The 19,619-nt window shown below is 44.1% G+C and overlaps 1 protein-coding gene across 11 annotated transcripts in view; it reads right to left on the minus strand.

Moving 5' to 3' along the window:
* LOC124413265 overlaps positions 1–19,619 on the minus strand; it is a 94,969-nt gene that overhangs the window by 37,384 nt on the left and 37,966 nt on the right. For 7 of the 11 annotated variants that reach the window (XM_046893741.1, XM_046893737.1, XM_046893742.1 and 4 more), the window contains exons 2-4: positions 13,343–19,372; positions 4,411–4,454; positions 2,448–2,538 (exon numbers count right to left, since the gene is read on the minus strand). In XM_046893741.1, the coding sequence (XP_046749697.1) occupies positions 2,448–2,538; positions 4,411–4,454; positions 13,343–18,781 (5,574 nt within the window). In that variant the 5' untranslated portion in view covers positions 18,782–19,372. Of the gene's footprint in view, positions 1–183; positions 238–2,447; positions 2,539–4,410; positions 4,455–13,342; positions 19,373–19,619 lie in introns of all 11 variants that reach the window. The other 4 variants (XM_046893734.1, XM_046893732.1, XM_046893738.1 and 1 more) reach the window with 1 other exon arrangement.

The raw sequence follows: 19,619 nt of genomic DNA on the forward strand, positions 1-19,619 counted from the left end.
TGGAAGTAGAGAGGTTCTATTTGGCGCAGATAAGCACTACTTTCGTTTAATTGGCTGGTATACCGTAAAAGCCGCGATTACAAATACACAGGTTATTCAATTCAATCAACGATTTAGCGAATCGGTGTCTCGTCTACTCGCAATTAGGGTGTTTACCACTTCAACTGGTACGCATGTACGTACCTCTTCTCTCAATTTCCAGTCTCCGTGTTTATCACTAGTGAAGACAATGTTCCGCTATTGGAAATAAAACTCGTTGATAATCTGCGCTAAGAGATGCGTTAATTATCCGATCCCGGTCTATGCGGAAATTGTGTAAAGTCGGAATATCGTGAAATTGTCAAAAAAAAAAAAAAAAAAAAAGTTGGTTATCAGGAAATTTAATTATCGGTAAATGCTTCGATGGATGGAAAACGAATGTATGTGAATAACAAACAATTAGACAGTCACCGTTTCGACAATTGACACTCAACATTTACGGTACACGTGATCAACTGTGATTCAAAATTGCAAGAAAGTCTTGTGACGCTTTTGTCGTATCGATAATATTGTGACTTTTCTTCTGAAATCTTTGACATCCGTTGCAATTTTCCACCCTCTTGATTGACGCGAATTAGATCGACAGAAAGTATCGAGTACCATGACCCAGGGAAGACCAACAGACACGTCGATCACATGCTGCTTGTTTTTTTTTTTTTTTTTTTTTTTTTCTTTCGTCTCGTCTCGTGGGAAAATATTTGAACAAGTACGGTTGAGGATCAGGGACATCGAAACGAAGGCGTCTCCCGTTGAACGTTGATGTATATGCATAGCACGAGGGATGATTTGGGGTGAGGAAAAATGGTTTGTAATGGGTGCGACGACACACTGAAACGTAGAACACACATTAAATATACGGGAAATACGAATGTAGTTCGTCGAAACATTTGGAAAAATTGTAACAAAGGAACCGGCAAGCTGTTACACTGTTCGCGTAAGTACGAAAGAGACAAGTTTCGAGGCACTCGAACATATTGAGCTGTGCACAGAGAGATAGATATACGTAAGTGTGAAAATAGAGCTTGACAAATGTTTCGAGAAAACGGGACACACAACATTTAGAAATTTGACGGTTAGATTAGCGAATACGCGTATACCGTTGTTACCGAGGGTAATTTCAGCAGTTTACGGAATTCACCTGAGCACGCCATTTGGCTTACCCACTTTGCTATTCGTGTACATTTCGACAAAGACTTAATGAAATGATCGTCATTTGGTATGCAGATTCCAGACACACAGGGGACCGGTTATACACGTGAATGCATAACAATATACGGTTCTTGCAGGTATAATTTCAAGACGGACGGCTAGTCCAGGCCGGTGGTTGTGATTGTTGTTTCAGACAAGACGTAATTGGACGTTGGCACAATTAGCCGAGAGGTGCATCGCCGCGAGAAAGTCCATGATATTAAAGGAAATTATTCCCAACAGCTTTTTTGGCAATGTCAAAAGGCAGAACCGCATACCTGTTCGGCTCGTCTGCCACCACGTGACTCAGACTGTCAGAAGCGATTCGACGGTATCCGGGATAATTGAGGACGTTAAAAGGAAAGTGTATTATCTGAAATTGCGGAGTTGGCTGTAGCACAAGACCTTACACGAGATTCCAGCTAATGATTGAAAAAGGGGCTTGAAAATCCCTCTCAGCCTTAGAAGGAACGGGCGATTTTCTGCACGCGAACGGGGCTCAGACGCATTGCCCTTAGGGCCCTTGGAAACCCTTGGCCTGGAGGAAACCGTCATCTTGTCAGGGAAGTGGGAGTATCGTGCTGCAATAACCAAGGGAGTGAAGATCACGGCAAGGTAGCCGTAAAACTTTTTTTTCCTCGAACGACTTCAACGTAAGCCCAACGATCAAGCTCGCGATAATAATCGGTGGGTTCTCGGGGACCCTTGAAGACCCGTGTTGTACACGTGCCGGAAAGTTGTCGAATTGTCCGATTCGACTATCCGGATATTCTGTATCGTCGATCAAACCCGAAGCCTTGAATCGAGAGTGAAAAATGAAACGAGCAATTCTAAAATAAAATGAAATAAAAAAATTGTATCGGTAATTCACTGCCCTTGGGTATCGACACGAGACCTGTGGTTATTCGAAACAGTAATTTATCGTCTCCAATAGCACAGAGAGAATATCGGCGAGTTAGTAGCTGATGGTTAAGTGAGAGTATGAAACGGAGGGTTGGACAGGCTGGAAATAGAGAAGAATAGAGAGGTGCTGAGATGAGAGAAAGAGAGACGGAGTGATAGAGATAGAGAAAGAACGAGGAAGAGGGAAGGTAGGCTGCCGAAGCAAGGGGCGGGATGACGGATAAAACGGAAGTGACGGAGAAAGATAGACACATAGACAGATCGATAGATAGATAGATAGATGAATGAAGAGGAGAAGCAGCGAGCAAATTACGTACCAGCTCAGAGACCAGGGGTATCGACTTGCGACGTGGCCGAATGTCCGGCATGCTGTCGATGTTGCTGTAGAATGGGTTATCTCCAGGATGGCTGGAAGCAAATGTGATTATTTCCTTATTATTACCCGGCACTCGGAAGCTTCAATTTTCTATGTACCTATAGTATGTCACTGTGTTTGTATCTTTAGATGTGTATATATATATATATATATATATATATGCGCGTGTAATGCTGACGCAAACACGCCTCCTTGAAACACCCTCGTAGAAGACTAACTCGAAAATCAATCAATTGCCACGGACTCCGAGTTGGCCACGCCACTCATCCATTGCCAACCAAGTCCCTTACAGTATGTACTACTCTGTCCGTTTCATCCTTGCGCTAAACTTATCACGGCACGTAGGAGCAATTATTTTCAGCTGCGTGTAGGTTGGGGTTCGTTCGGACTTTATAGGGGTATAAGAGGAGAAGAAATGATGCGATTTCGAAACGATTATGGATATCTTTTTCTTTCGTTAAGGGTCACCGGAAGTGACTCTCAAAGAAAGAATCCCACGATTTGTCTGTTTACCAATGAAATTTTAATAGATTTTTCAGGGTATCTGAATGTCATTTCTTACTTTCACCTTGAGTATATATTTTAATACGATTGATCGTTAATTTGTGGTCCATCGTTACAAAAATGTAATCAAGTGTTTTGATCGTGGATTCGCAAAGAAAGCGAGATAAAAAAAAAAGAAAAAGAAATCCATGAAAGATTGAACTGTGAAATGAGCCGTTAATCATATCTTGTACGCGGGATTAAAAGCGCACCCATCAAAATTAGGTCAAATAATAATTCAACCTAATTGTAAGGGTGTAAAGAGGTGACTGGCATGAAAACTCTTCAAGCTTTTAATATGAAAACGAAGTCAGCGATTAATCATTCGGCGAGTTTTCTCCTTTTTTTTTCTAACAGTACGAGCCTGAACCGGGCGAGACGCACGCACACTCCGTTGGCATGCGAAACGGGAATAAATTTCGCCCGGTTACGCCGAGACGGTGGCCAACCGAATTGCGTATTACCCATGTACCTACTCGTATACACGCATACCCATATCCGTTGACGGTGGTCAGACAGGCGCGTCGTGGATTTCCGTCGAGATAGACGTCGGTGTACGAGGAAGAAAAGCGTGCATTCAGGGAAGACACGAATTACTTGCCTTGTATTCCCGACCGAGCATTCAGACAGAAGCTAACTGGTAACTCGCGGCGTTCCAGAGATCGTGAGAAGATAGTCTGGCCGACTTGCTTTGCTCCTGAAAGTGGCCCTCAAGACCCGCTGATGTCTCAACCGGGGGACTGAATTTACCTTTGGCTTATCGTTAATTTCGATTGCTCGGTTCCTGGGGATTATGGCCGGTATTGTGGAATCTAGGTTACCACCTAGCACCTCGGAGACGCCCACCTATAATCTGCATTCGCGTCGTTCCACTTTCATATCACGTGAACCACATTGGATATTCAACATGATTTATTCGCCCGGCGTCTCTCGAATCGCAACCGTGCAATTACACGAATTAACAATGAAAAAACAAAAAGAAATTCTGACCAAGCCCGATAAGTGTCGACGCCGGGTATCCCCGGGCTTCGATTATATTCCAGAGTCCGTACAAAGCCTTGAGGCTCACAGTTAATCCCAGTTTAGTCAGAAATGTGTTCAAAAACAGAGGGTGAATAGCTTGTTTGTGTCTGACTGAACAAAAACGTTCAGTTCGGTCTTCAGTTAACGTTCAATTTTCTGCGAGCCAAATAAACGCCGGGGGAGTTTCGCGTCTCACGATCCTACAGATCAAAACGTCAGTTCAACATGAGCTGGAAATTAAATTTCTCCTGCGATGTTCCGTCTTTCTTTGTCCGTTTACTGTTCGTAATTCGTAATCGGTAAATGTAGAAACGTGTAATTCGAAACTGATAACTTACCCATTGCTACGTCCGCTTGCGTCACCTCCGGGTCCGCTGCCATTCTAACAAACAAAAAACAGTTTTATTAAAACAAGCTAACAACAATAAATAATAATTACGAGGGTAGGGGAAGGGGAAACTTTGTCGTGTGAATAACAATAATGACAATGACAATAATAATAATTATAATAGTAATCATAATTCACAGTCTTATTAGAAACATGCGGCCACAGAAGAGCTGCGGCGTAGTAGCGTAGGCATATATACCTAATACAATTGCCGACTAACTTTGATAACTTTGTTAATGCTTACAAAGCTCTGCCTTTTCTCTTCTACGCGTGTTAAACACGAATTTTACTTACTTTTCTTACTCTCATCTATGTAGGTATGTAAAACGGCAAGAGTGAGCAATTAGAAGTCAGCGTTTGTCAATTATAAGTCATCCGAAACATTGTTGAGTGTAAAATGCACGGTATAAATCTTCGCAGAACGAACTAAACGAAATGCTATTTTATAAGCTTCTAAGAATTTCTACGTAGTCGGCAATTGAGCAGGTCGATAGATATACTCCATTACGTTACAGGGAGGGTGAATTGACGAGGAATGATAATCGAGTTGACAATGCCAAAGCGAATTGTACTACTCCGTGGTAAAGATAAAATCTTGAAACAATACCGATTAATTACAGAGGTATAGTCGAAACACATTTGACAAATGAAGAGTTACATTTTGAAATGTAGACTGTGAAATCGATGCTGAATGGGCGAACTTGATGTTATACATTAAAAGTGACGTAAAAACTTCGGACTCTACTACCGAGCCATTAGGCGCTACTATTAATATTATCCCGTAAACAGTGGGAGGATGTATTCAATTCACTTTTTGCAATAGACGGATATACCTTGGAAATTGGGTTGGCGATTGTATCTAGTCGGTTAGACCGTGCCAAAAACCGGAATCTGCAAATTTGGACGTTTCGTGTTACGGAGCTGTAACGTAATGTCACGAAGATAATTATAGCGGGGCATACGTGATAGTTTGGTTAATTCTGTGGCCGCATAAGCACAATGTTTTGCCATATTACAGTTTGACGCAATTAATATAAATATATCGGTGCCAGGCGATTTCCACGGGCAGCGACCTGCGGAATTACGATGAAATTTCTGAAACTTTTATCGAATAAATATGCAGGCTGGAAATTCGCCTCGAGCACCAAGTTGCATGTAATCGTTCGTTTGGCTTTCGCGAGGCTCGAGGAGCGAGATTCGAGGAACGTGGCTGCAGGATCGACGATGACGCGATCGAATAGGAGACTCGAATCTTCTTCGAACTTTTTTGGATTATTCGCCGCGAAGAATGAATTAAATTTTAGAAACTCCGAATCTCGCCGCTCTTATCTCGCGAAGCAAAGGGTACAGTTCAACAGTACAATATAAATATATGCTTAATACGTATAGTAGAATCTTTGTCGTTGATATATAATAGATAAACTTATAGACAGCGTAACAAGTGTTTTAGAATTAGTTCCCACGGGTATTTCGTGAGTGAAAAACAGTCTCGTGGCAGAATATAACATCTTTCGGCGAAATTCTTGCGAAATTTTCAATATTCTTGCTGGAAGAACGTCTTTCGATGTATTTTTATACTCGTAATACCAGATTGTGGGGTGGTCCAAAAACGCCTTTCTCGAAGAAGATCCGCGAGTCAGTTAAGTTCACGGGGATCATCCATACCTCTGGGCATTCATTTTTCTTCGTGAAAGAGAAGATATCCGGATAGAAAAAAAAAACTCACGTCATAAAACGGCGTCTTATCTTCGTCAGAACTCTGTGCATCAATCGACTAACTTGAAAAAAAAAACAATGTTACTGAAACACACTTATCCGCCCTGTCGGATTGATCCCAGCGAAATGAACTGGCTACTTGGCGGTATAACGCGTTCAACTTTTTGCGAGTCTTCTTGGTTCGAGACGTTTTCGAAATTAAGGAAGAGTAAATAAACGTTTTTAGCTTTGCTTCTTTTACAGTTAATACACGTCTGACAAGCAACACTTACAACGAAATTGGTTCAGTTATCAGTTAGGCCTTATTAACATTCTACATTTACGGTATTAATATTGCAAGCTTGAACATTCTAAGGTATATGATGTTCTATTTTCTATACCAAGCCATTAACATATTCGATCGATGATTTTAATGATATGACATCTAGTGTGGTACAATGTAAGTGATATGGAGAGATGATATAAGTATACCGCTGATTCTTATCGAGGTCCAAAGCAAGTGAAAGGATCCCGTTACATGCAACTGTAACTTTTCCGTCGTAAAATTACGGAGCTAGGTGTATAATTTACTTGAAAAAAATTGATTTCCATGTCTACGCTCATATCGTTGGTCCGCAGTGTGAAATTTCGAAATTATTGAAACTGCAAGACACGCGGCAATGTATAAATGGATTCACGGTTTTCCGTTTAACTGGCTTTAAAATTTTATTTAGATTCAGAGGAGCGTAAAATTTGTTCTCTGCTACTTTGATTACTTTTACACTATGATAATAGGTGCATATAATAGTTACGTGCCTGCGTTTACCATAAGCCGGAAACTTTGCGATGTGCTAATTGACTTTGTATAAGCGGCAGTTTTTTTCCGCATCAAATCATACCGCGTGAAAAATAAATTTTGAAACTTTTACTGTCACAAATTTTAGCAAAGGCTGGATAACAATTTCCACATCGTTCCAATTTAATTTCAATTCGGATATTATCCGCGATTTCCATCCAAGTGTAATACAGAATGTAAGCTCTGTACGACAAACTTTGAAATTCAAACTCGGTAAACGGAAAGCCAAAGCGGTAGTAGGTAGGCGTGGCGAGTATGCCTGTGTATGTATTTCCAAGGGAAATTAGCAGCTCTTTGTTGCTACAAATTGATGACGAAAGTTTTCCAGTCCGTGTAGCTAGCATCAGCTTCTTACTTGCTTGACATCTTTGTTAACTACCTTCATGGCGCTGTATTTTCGTAACAATACGAGAAGTGGATGTAAACCTTGTTTACGTACGCGAGAGTACATGCACCTTATATTGGATACCATGAATAAGCTTGTAGACCAACCACCGTGAGCAAACAAACGGGAATAATGCTTCCTGAGCAGTCAAGCTGTTTGATTGATTTATTCGAGACTAGCGCTTCGGAATCGAGTGTCATTGAATGCTCTTCGCACAGTCGTACATAGCTAGGAATCGCTATGAATTCGGTAATTTGTCAACAATTCAGTTCAACGGCTTGTATTCATTTACTTGCGGATCCATTCACTGGCTTTGAGTCTCGGGAGAAAGAGATAAAAATATGTTCTCATTTTTTTTTTTTTTAATTCTCTCCTCTTATTTTTATATGCATAAATATATATACATATGTATGATATATTTATGTATTATAGTATACCCGTATACAGAAATATACATGATAGAAGAATTACAACGGCCTACGGAGTTTTGCCTTTGCAGAAGTCGCGTGTGCGTTTCCGCCTCTGCGTGCATTGTATGATATGTTAATGCCTGACCCATGTATGCATATATGTATAAATGTGTAAGTGTGTGTGTGTGTGTGTGGTGTGGTGTAACGATAACCTAGTTTGTCAGTGTATGCAGTGTCACATACGCGTGTCGTGTATGTTGGATATAATTACGCTCTACACCAGCTTGGCTGTAGATCCCGTTTTCGTGACTAATCTCACGCCAACATTTTATATCTATAATACCTATGTGGATGCAGATATATTGTGCGCAAAAAGCTTTTCCTTATAGTTGCGAGGAATTAATTTTCCGCGTTCCGGGGGGAAGGAGAGGGGGGAGGTATCATTGCCTGACTGATTCTTCGAACCCACTCGGTGAACACGCGGAATCGCATGAAAGGCTGCCAAGCTTTGCAGGCAGGCCGTTTCCGAGATATACGCGGTCGGATTTTAATGAGGAGTAGATTATTCAGAAGATAGATTAATTAAGCCTCTTATACTTGGTTTCAGGGGGAAAGGAGTTTTCGGAAAAGTTTCACGATTAAAGCTCTGTCGCGTTCAAAGCTGCAGAGGCTGCATGCGAAGGATCGAGCTTCAAGTTCTGCTCTGGAGAGTCCGTCTCCGAATGAATAGATCGACAGCGACGTTCTCGGCGTAATAGCTAATTCTGAAGCGCGAAACGTGGGAGAAGAAACGTTGGGATTTGGCCAGCTGCAAGTGGAGGGGGAACATCGAGGGGACGATTCGGGAATGGCAAACTTTCCTTGCGCGATCTCTGAAACAACCCCGAGAAAGGTGACGAGGAGGGTGAAAAGAAATTGAGGGAAAGACGAGAGGCTAAAATGGAAACCGGCCGACGGACCTTTTCCTGCAAGTTTCGCTACGTTTCACTTTCCACTTTCATTCCTGTTCGCACCGCCTCCGGTGTCGTTTGGCCGATTTTTTCTTTCTTCTCCTCCTTTATTTTTATTTTTATTATATTGTTTTCTTTTGTTTGCCATTTATTTATTTTCATCTCTCTGTATTACCTTTTTACTTTGCCTCGAGCGTGAGAATGTGTAGCTGAATCGTCTGTCCTTCTACCACCGTTTCTACGTACTTCCTGAATTTCTAGTTACCAAAGTTTGAAAATACATTGTATTTGTGTATATTTATATATACTGTTTTTAAATATTTATACATACGTGTGTATGTGTAGCAAGGCGGAATATCGATTCACCGAGGACCTGTGTATGTATTCACTCGCTCAGACGTACGTAACAAAGAATTGAGTCGCGGGTCTCAGGATGCGCGAACTTTTTAATTGCTGCATATAATTGCCTTAATTAGTGCAGTTTTCTTCTTGGCTGCAGTAATTTAAAAATTTTCACACAATTTTCGTGAGTCTCAGTCGCTGCTGCAGTGGTAGAGCGTGTAACCTGACCTGAACTTTCCTTCTTCAATGAAATTACCAATTATTTTACTCGACGTATAATTTTCAACTTTGATTGCTTGACTAATTTTCGAATCTCATTTCTTCGGCTCAGTACTCAAATTTTATAAGCACCGGGCTTACTTAGTCGTTTTTTGAATCGCAATGGTCACGAGGAACGAGAGAAAGGATCTGACAAAAGAATAGAAAAAGGAAGAAATCAGGAAGCCGCCTGCAATCCCAATCTCCGATTGATCTCTCACTATTTATCGGAAAATCCGTGCGCAGACTTAACGTCAGACAAGGGGTTGTCGAGAATTTTGACAGGTTAACGGCTGTACGGGTATTTGGAAGGATGTTTCGCTATTTCAACGCAGAAAGATTGGAGCGACGTGTAGATTATTTATGCATATAGGCACGGCATTTTGAAACAGGAGTCGGGTAAATCTTCACTCGATACATTTGTACGAGAAGATAATACACCTCTATATGTATGATACATTTTATATATGTGTATATATGTATAATATATTACGATGAAATGTATTCCTATATGTATGTATAATATACTATAATAATTAATATATTATATATAATAATATTCTCACATGTAATTGGTTTTTCAATTACAGAAATTCATGTAAAATTCAAAACGTGAGACTATATACCGTCTATATAATTACGTAAGTTATTAATTGACACAGAGACACTGCTACTTACACTTTGTTCGATAAGAAACAGTGACAACTTGATTATGACAATGAACTGTGAATTGGTAAGTTTTTAAGGAAAAACAAAACATTCATTATAATCTTATGCACGCATATTATATACCGCGTATTATAATGTAGTCGAAGACTATATGCCGTAAGACTATAATTGTAACACGTGAAGTTACTGTTACATAGGCGTGTTAGTTATCTTTTGTATAAAAGTGTGAAATTGTTGGTCTCCTAGTTCACCAAAGCTTATCGAAAATTTTTGTTTAGTTTGTTTTTTTTTTTTAATTATTTTAGGCGGTGGCGGAGCGATTTCAACTCTTTACGTTTGTCGAAATCATTTTTATTGAAATCCAACCGAATCCCGTTGGAACACGAATTTTCGTAATTGTCACAGTTGATCATTGTCGATATTACTTATGCTTCTTTACATGTAGGACAATCCTCGATGATCAACGTACGTTTGTCACTTGGCAGGATATCGGATTATTACTCGACGTTAAAAACGATAAAGTGGAAGATATCAAGCTCAGAATGCCCAACTGAAATGTTTGGAATTTTATTGCGGCATTATTTTAACAATATGATTTGCCAATGAATTCAGATTTGCAACATTTTTTCGCGTCTATTTGTCTCGTTTCTTTTTTGCATACAATGCAAGACTATTGTTAGCGCAATTGATGTCAATTACCTTGTTAACGGTCATAATAAGTACGTATTAACGTCGCCATCGCTCCAACCACCTCCACCCGCCTGATAAACTTTGCAAATAGAAAATTATGAGAGTAACGATTTTGTAATAGCTATACTCGACTGGTTGTGATAATGTTGTAATGGAAATGCCTAGTAATAAAAATAACAGTAATAACAATAACGATAACAATAATACTGGTAAGACAATCACATGAATGTGGCTTAAAGTTCAAAAAAAAAAAAAACCTAGAAAATAAAAATGGTGAATGAACAAACGATTAATGAATCATAAAAACCTACGACAGCCGAGAAATACTGCTATGGATTTAATTTCGAAGTATTCAATATAACGAGGATAACTACCTAATCAACGATTAGTCAGGTGTACCCATTTTCAAAATATCGCGAATAATCTCCTTGCTTGTGCAGAGATGCATGCGAAGCGGCCTTATACCGACTATGACTTGCGTGTTACGTAGTTGCGTTTGAGCATACGAGCATGATATATATATACCGAGGTATGTGTATGTCCGTGACTAAGGAGGGAGGGTGGAGGGATGCCAAAGTCCTGAATTCAAAGCTGCGTTGACGAGTTTGTGTTGATAGAGTAAATGGCGTACGGAGAGTGACGGAGCTTATAGGCGAAATGTTGATTAAACATACGGAATGTATACATGTATAATGTATATCTATATATTTGTATTTACCTAGGTGTATACTTATCGTCTAGTTATGCCTGCATACTGGTTTTTTTTTTTCTGTGATCCTATAACACCAAATACAAGATAGTATGCACGATTCCTATATATTGTGCTAGTCTAGAGCAAGTCTTTAGATACGGAAGCATGTATTTTCTTTACCTTCTTAAACACCAAATGATATATGAAATGCGGCGGGAAGTGCTCGCACGGCATCAAGACGCTTGCTAGGAAATAACCGTACGTGAATAAACTGCTGTCAAAATTAACGTCAAACACTATTCGTCCCTGCGTGTGGCGGAGCTCGTTTATAACGGGCAAAAAACGATTTGGAATTCCGTCAGATGCGAACGACGAGGGAAGCCGAGGGTTCCTCGTGCCAAAGGCACGATAGTTCTCGTCTTTTCAAACGTACGGCTCAAATTTCCGGTCCCAACGTTATAGGGGCCACCAGTTTTTGCTGGATCAGAGGCTGGTTCACGCCACGCGTACGTAAACTCACCCTCATTTTCTGACATTTTTTTACAAAGAAATTCAAATAATCACATTCTGCGGGCTATCGGGGAAAGTGCAAAGGATATTTACGGCGGTATTGAAATCGCACCACAGATTATTTCAATTCGGTCTTTATGACCACGGAAATGGCAAAAAGATGACTGACAACGAGTACGCTTTTGACAATGGCCAATCAATCAGTTTTTCATTAGATCGAACAATCGAGTTATACGCTCGTACACGCAATAACTGTAATCTATTTGATTGCAAGTGTACAATTTGGCCTGATTGCATTTATACGAGAATGAATAGTCAAATTTTGAAGCCCCCCGTGGGCAATCAAATTGAACTAGAGTAAAAATAGTCGGTATATCGGAATTATGTGACCAGCTCTTTTGTGCGCAAACGTGTCTCATCGAAAAGCCTCGCATATGTCCGTACCTAACAATAAGATCGATTCGGTGAAATTTACCTGATACAGGAGTACGGATATCGTGACAATAAATATCCCCACACGTGTGTCTGAATACATTTATGGCGGACAGCAATACACCGTACGGTTATTTTCCACAAACTTTTACATTTGAAATTGTGCGTAAAGAGTGCAGTGAATAGAATTGAATGGTGTTACGAATGATTCGATGTGCGTGAAAATGTATATGATGCCTCAATCGCAGGTGCAAAAATCAGCAGTTTGTATCCTTGAAACAAATTCTTGCATCTGCTTTCGAAGATGTCGTCTCAAAGCATTATAGACGCTGTATAGACACCGTCTACTTACACTTACGATTAAACTAGAGTCATGATATCGTTCCTACGTTCCTATATATATATATATATCTATCTATATGTATGCATGTATATATTTATACTACAGGTATTAATAACCTATTTTACTACGTGCGCTCATTGTTCGTTATCGGCTGGGTGGATTGATAGTTCGTGTTCAGATTCTTAAAGATATTGCTTTGCAAAACGTCGATGGTGCTTCTTTGAATTGACTAGTTTATATTTGTTTATCATGTATCAGTTGATAGAAAGGATGGGTGTACGCAGTGTTGACTCATGTTCGACATGACAAAGTCAGCGGGCACGAGGAGAGATAATAAAGAACACAAACTTGGCGTATACGAGTATTACCCACACACGCGTGCAACGTCCACGATTAATTAATAAATAAGATATTGACTTGTTTTCGTTTATTTCGCTATCCTGGATAGCTCACTCGTCACCTCTGTTATCATTTGATTACCGCACCTAGAGTCGCGCGGCTGTAAGGTACATTCGGGATTCGTCGGGCACTGACTACGGGATCATTCAAAACTAGCCGAAGTTCGATGAAAGCGCATTAAATCTTTGCCCAATTGAATCGCGAATATACTTTACACAAGTTTTCGTGCCCTCACTTAATCATTATACTCACTGCCGTGGGAGGATGAGTGACGGTGGTTTCTTGTTGGGTTTTCGCGTCTTCGACTTCCTTCAGCTTCTCTTCGGCCTTTCGCTCCTTGAGCGCCTTTAGAAGTTTCCACTTGGACGCTGGCGGTCCGGGACTCGCTTGGCCCTCCTTGAGAGTCGTGTCGGAACTTCCGCACGACGAAGAGTCGATTTTGATTTTTGGGAGGCTGAGGGTTGCCGTGGTCCCGGTCTCCTCGCTCCCGGCGTCTTCTCTGTCACCTTCTAAGACAGTGCTCTCTGAATCCCAGCCCCCCGGGATACTGACGGATACCTCACTAGGTGGTACACTTACGCTACCTTCTCTGGACAGCGAGTCTGAGCCCGGAAGATGCTTTTCACCGTGGCGGAGGGTCGACCCGCCGGAGCTCCTTCTGGACTGTTCTTCGTTCGGCATTTCGTCCTCTTCCTCGTCCATCGAGTTTCCAGGACTATCGGGACCTGATGTTTCCCCCGAGGATCCTTCCTCGGCTGGTTCCATCCTCTCCTCTCTTCTGGCTTCCTCCTCGTGAGCCCAGGTGTGATAATCGGTAACTCTGGCGAAGACTGTCTCGACGCTTTCCGCGGTTTTTCGCTTGGGAATCGGCCGCTCGTCCCGGTCCCGCGATCTCTCCAACTCCCTTTCTCTCTCCGGATCCCTCATAGTGCCGTTCATCCTCGCGTTTCTCGCATATTCATCCTTGCTCAGCACCTCCTCTTTGGGCTGGGCCTTGAGCCGCAGCTCGCGCAGGACGAATGACATCCGTTCCTTGACGTCCTCGTCCGGTTCGAAAGGCTCCGGATCCTCGGGTTCCCGTATCACACCCATCTCCATCTCCATCTGTGTCTGTCTCTCGAGTTCCTCGAGTTTTCTCAGTTCGTAGCAGTACCACTCGTCCTCGGAGTCTATGGAATCCTCTGTGCTCTGCCTTCTGGAAGATACACGTGAGGTGCTCCGGTATGAGTGCGTGCTTCGGTTGTCTTCGTCAGCTTCGCCGCTCCTCCCCCAAGGAATCTCGAGAGATTGCTGATGCCTTGGCAGAAACCGACTCCCACTCGTTGCGTGTCCTCGCAAGCTGGATGCAGAAGGGCTGCCTTCGGATGGTGGAGCCTCTTCAGATATGCTCGTTACAAGTTCCGGAGGCTTGGCGATTGACGGCTTTTCCTCCCTCTCGGAAACTGGTTCCTCAGTGTACTCGATGGTTGTGTCCAACGGCTGAATCAATCCGTCGTCCGATTTCTTATCCACTCCGACGTCCTCGTTGTTCGCCTGTTCGTCGGAAACGGTTGAAGACTGCCTTTGCCGATACTTGCCCAATGCCCTAGACACTGCGAATTCCATGCTTGCACCGCCCATGAGAGCGACGGGCGGTAATTTCGGCGCCTTTTCGTTCGGAGCCTCGTCCGAACTGCCCGCCGATCTCTTGATGTCACCGACGGTAGCGAATATCGAGGAACCACCTGACCCAGAACCAGTGCTTTTACCGGAAGCCTCTTCTTCCGCACCTACATTGTCCGAAAACTCGTGTTCACTCCCATCCGGCTTACGCTCCTTGACTACATTTTCCTGTGCTACTTGCTGCTGGAGCTGTTCCTGATGCTGCTGTATTTGTTGCTGAAGGATCTGCTGCTGTTGTTGGATGTTCTGTTGTTGCTGTATGAGTTCCTTTTGTTGCAGTAATGTTTGTTGTTGTTGATGATGAAGCTGCTGCGCCTGCTGTTGCTGCTGCGATTGCTGTTGGTTCTGTTTCCTCTTACCGCTCGATTTGACTTTAGCAAAAAATGCAGTGTCCTGTGGAGCGTCCGACAGAGCACTGTCTTCGTCCTCTGACATCCCACTCTGACGTCCGCTACTCCATTCCGTCTCTGATTGTTCGGGATCGGAAAGTGATTGTGTCTGATGCCCCCTACGTTTTGCTTTTTGTAAAATTCCCGATACGGTAGAAACCAAAGTGTGCTTTTTTTTCTTGCGGGTAGATTGGCCACCACGTTCCCTACCTCGCCCCATTACTTCCGCGGGGGGTCGTTGTTGAGGAACATTCTCCGGTGGCATGTCCAAGTCTTCTCTCCTGACACCTCCAGGCAAGGACTGGCTTCGATATCGTTTGCTAAGGTGTAAGTCAGGCAGCCAACTGCTCATAGAGCTCATCGCGCTCTTCAACGAAGCTCCCCTTCTGACTTTCTTCGACGACTTAGGTTCCTCATGGTCCTTAATATCGGCAGATATGCTAATGTAGCCTGACTGTGACACTATGACCCCAGAGGTGCCATAATATTCTCCTTGCTGAGCCTGCTGCTGCTCCAGGCCGGATAACCTGGGAGCTTCGAGGTCCTGAAGGTACTGCTGTTCCCTTTGCCACTGTCTCTGGTAACCATCCGCTAGTTGAACGCTTTCCGAATGGGTCAGTCTTAATCCGTAGGCCGGATACTGCTGATGCTGTTGCTGATGGTGCTGCTGCTGTTGCTGCTGCTGCTGCTGCATGTAGTTTTGGCGGTACATTTGATTCGCGTAAGCGTGATACTGCTGTGACTGATAGGCCGGTGGGTTGGGATACCTCCTGTCCGTGTAGGGGCTTTGAGCGTAACTGCCGTCCGAAGTAAGAGAGCGAATGCTCGACGACGTAGAGTCGTGAGGTATTTGTCCTTCCATTGAACTGAGCCACGAGTTATCGTTCGACTCGGTCCGCGGTAGGTTTTCACTAGTTGGGTAGTAGGATAAAGCGTCTGTAATGTTGCCTGTCGGGAACATGGTGCGGTACATTGCTGTTTTGTAACCTTCGTGATTTGTCATACCGTCACCGTAGGACATCGCTCTCGTTGGTTTTTTACCGTGAGAGCTACTACTGGTTATGGTCGAGGCTGGGTAGGGATGGAGGTTGTAGTCCTCTGGGTAATTTGAGTATTGCTCTAAAATTTCCGGATAACTGTCAGCGTCCATCGTCCTTGACATGTACGGTCCAGAGCCACTCGTGTAGACACTGGTTATAACTTGCTGACGATTGCTACCAGCAACGGAATATATGGCGGGTTGTTCCGAGCGATAAACAAAGTCCGCGCTGGTACCAGTAGGAACGGTATCGTAAGTATGCTGCAGGCTCTGCTGTCTTTGGCCCCGTCTTTTGGGACTTGGACACGGGTTCTCAGAGCTCGGAGCTGGCGGAGGCACGAAGTTGTAGTCATCTTGAGCGGAGGCAGGGGACTTGACGGTTGTAAATGCGGACAAATGATTGATCGTTGTCGATAGTGCGTCCGTGGTGGAGTGAGCTTTCGCCAGGGAGGCGTTGGCGAAAGCGTCTCTACCCTCAGGAGTATCGTATAATGGTTCTTGCGTGAAAATTGGCGTTTTTTCAGGCAGAGGAGGTATAGGGCTACTAGTGCGCAGCGTCTGTGTTGTAATTAAATTCGATCTGCTGTGGTCGACCGAGTATGACGTCAGCATTTTATTTATCGAACTCTTCGGCGACCCTGGGGATTTGTCGAGGCTGCTCCATCCGCTCATCGACGAGAGGCCAGAATCCGACTTGGCTGCGACTATATTCGCACTATTCGATTTCACCGCATGCTTAGGCGAGATTTTCGGTGATTTGGGGGAGTGCGGGGTTCGTGGGCTCAGCCGCCCCTGATCGAGGGCGGTAATTTTATCCCCACTTCTCGGGAAGCTTGGACTCGGGGCTCCTTTAGCGTCAGTGGAATCTGATGCTCTCGGATCCGAGCCGGGCATCAAAAAGCTGTCACCAGCGTCCTCAGGGGCGGGAGGTGGGGGGGAACTAGGCGAGGGAGACGGAGGCGTTCTGCCCTCAGAAAACTCTAGGTTCAGCCTCGCCGCGCTACCAAAGTAGCCATCCTGGCGGGTCCTGAGGCTCTGTACGCTATGGACACTGTGAACACTGTGGGCGGACAAAGTGGGGGAGGGTACCTTGTCGGTTGGAGTATTATATATTGTTGGCGAGGCACAGGTCACCGTTGCAAAGCTCTCCGCCATGAGATCAGTGAGCTCCTTGTTCTCCGCATACCCTTTGGCAAAATTTCCAACGTCTATGGGCAGCGGGATAACCGGCTCCGGACTTTTCTCCAACAGTGCAGCGGTGTATCCCAGTCTCGGTGGCGTGTACGTTGACGACGTGGAGTCCGCGTTAGTTCTCTGGGTGTTTACCCTCGGGGAAATTGATCTGGTGGTGAATTCGGCGTCAGTGGCCATTCCACTGTCCGTGCTCACTCTCGAGGCGGACCTGCCCGTAGATCCGGGACTTCTGGAGTAAGTCCAGTTGTCGACATCCGTTTCGGCGTAGATTTTCCGAAGTTGTTCGTCAATGCTGCACGATTCCTCGGCGAGTTTAGCCTCGTTTTCCGTCGCGTATTGGTGCTTTGGTGACTCCATGAGTCTCGATTGCAGTTCCTTAAGGTTTTGCGAGTCTTTTTGGAGTTTCGTAGTGAGCCTATCGAGTTCGTGGAGCTTCTCAAGTGCGACCTGGTCGATGGAACTAAGTCTCGAGAGTTGTGCGAGGTCCTGCTCGCTGACACACGGTGTATTTCCACGGTAGCTCTTGTAGTCGGCTGCGCTGAAAATTTCACCTTCGTCCTCGTCATCCCCGTCGTCGACAGCGGACCCTACCTGATGACTCTCTTTGTCCCCAAAGGCCTCGACGCACGCTGCCGCACCCTCTTCGGGTTTTTCCTTCAAAGAGATCCGTTCGAAGTGGTCACCCGCCTCCTTCTTCCCGTTCCCGTCCTCCGCCTCTTCGGCCTCCTCCCATATCATGCCCAGCTGGGAAGTCGGCCTCGAGGTCTCGCCGCAAATCAAGTCTTCCCGGTAAGCGTTATTCAGACTCCGGTAAAACGCCTCGTCGGGGGTGTTTGCTTCTTCTTCCAGCGTCTCTAAGGCCTCGCGATCAAGATTACGAACGTTCCTCTGCATATCTGCGACGGCTGCCATGGCACCCGTGCTGTCCTGAGTGATGCCGTGTAACCTCGCCAGTTCCTGCTGCGCCAATTTTTCCCTCAACACGCTCGTTTCCTCGATACCGATGGCCGCTCCTAGACTCTCCGCGATGGCGTCAAGCTCACCGACGGAACTGTGTTGTGCAACGAGCCCATCCTCGACTCCCGCAACGCCTTCCGGAGTTCCTCCGGTCGCATAGAACTCTATCAGCTGGCTTATCACCGTCTGCTGCTCGTACAGCAGACCTTCCAGTTTTTCCAGTCTTTCCCACATCTTGATGTACTCTTGACTCAGGAGGTCCAGAGCTCTCCAAGCGTACTTCAGCTCCGTCTCGAGGATATTCAATCGCGTACCCAGCCGCTCCATGTAGTCGCTGATTATGTAATCGATGCTACCGTCTCCCGATATCCCGTAACTCGGCATTATCGGGGGATGAGCACCAGGAGGGCTGCTTGGGGCAGGTCCGGAACTCAATTTTGCAGACTCCATTTTAAACTGCCTGGTTTGTGATAGAGTTTTAAAATATGGCTGCCTTACTCAGGTTATTATTTGACATCGCAGTCACCGGCGGTCGATGTTATCACGTCCGAGGCAACGTTAAAATAGTAGGATTGGTTCTCTCGGTCCGAACAGCCATAGCTTCGCCGGGTTCAGAGTCGGAAACTTATTGATGATATTTCGCTCGCAGCCGGTACAGTTGCGGCGGTTTTGTAGGCCCTCATTAGTGGAGCTGAGTATCTCCATATTTGATGAAACATTCGTTTACTTCTATTCGTTTCTCAGTTATTGTGTCCTTATTGAGAAATTGAAAAACTATTCACACAGTTCTAAAGCACATTTGTATTAATTTTTTTTTTCATAAACTTTTTATTTAAAGAAACTTTCAAAAGACTGGGTCCGTAACGGTTTTCGTTGTCAAATTCCTTTTACTTTTTATACTCATATTTTTTTTAGTTACTTTGATCACACTGTACACAGAGAATGTTTCAAACACGGGATGAGTCATTGAATCGTTGAGTTTACACACCACTTTGTGAACATGAAATAACAACTGGCGAGTTCAAGCTGCAATTACTCTGCCTGTAAACAATCGGAAATCACAGATTAAAACCACCGGCGCCGTGACAGCGAATGTACACCATTTTCACCACCAAAAAATTGTGTCAATGAATGATTCGACAAGCAGCAGAAGCCAGTGTTGGCAGTATCAACTCTGTGCCACATAGTTGAACCTATTTCGTAAAAACCAAAGGCTGACAGATACGACAATGGCCTTTCAACCATCACAGACCCTGGCTACAAATTTCGGTGTAAGCAATGCCCATGC

The sequence above is a fragment of the Diprion similis genome, chromosome 12, assembly GCF_021155765.1.
Source record: "Diprion similis isolate iyDipSimi1 chromosome 12, iyDipSimi1.1, whole genome shotgun sequence".
NCBI classification, from domain to species: domain Eukaryota; kingdom Metazoa; phylum Arthropoda; class Insecta; order Hymenoptera; family Diprionidae; genus Diprion; species Diprion similis.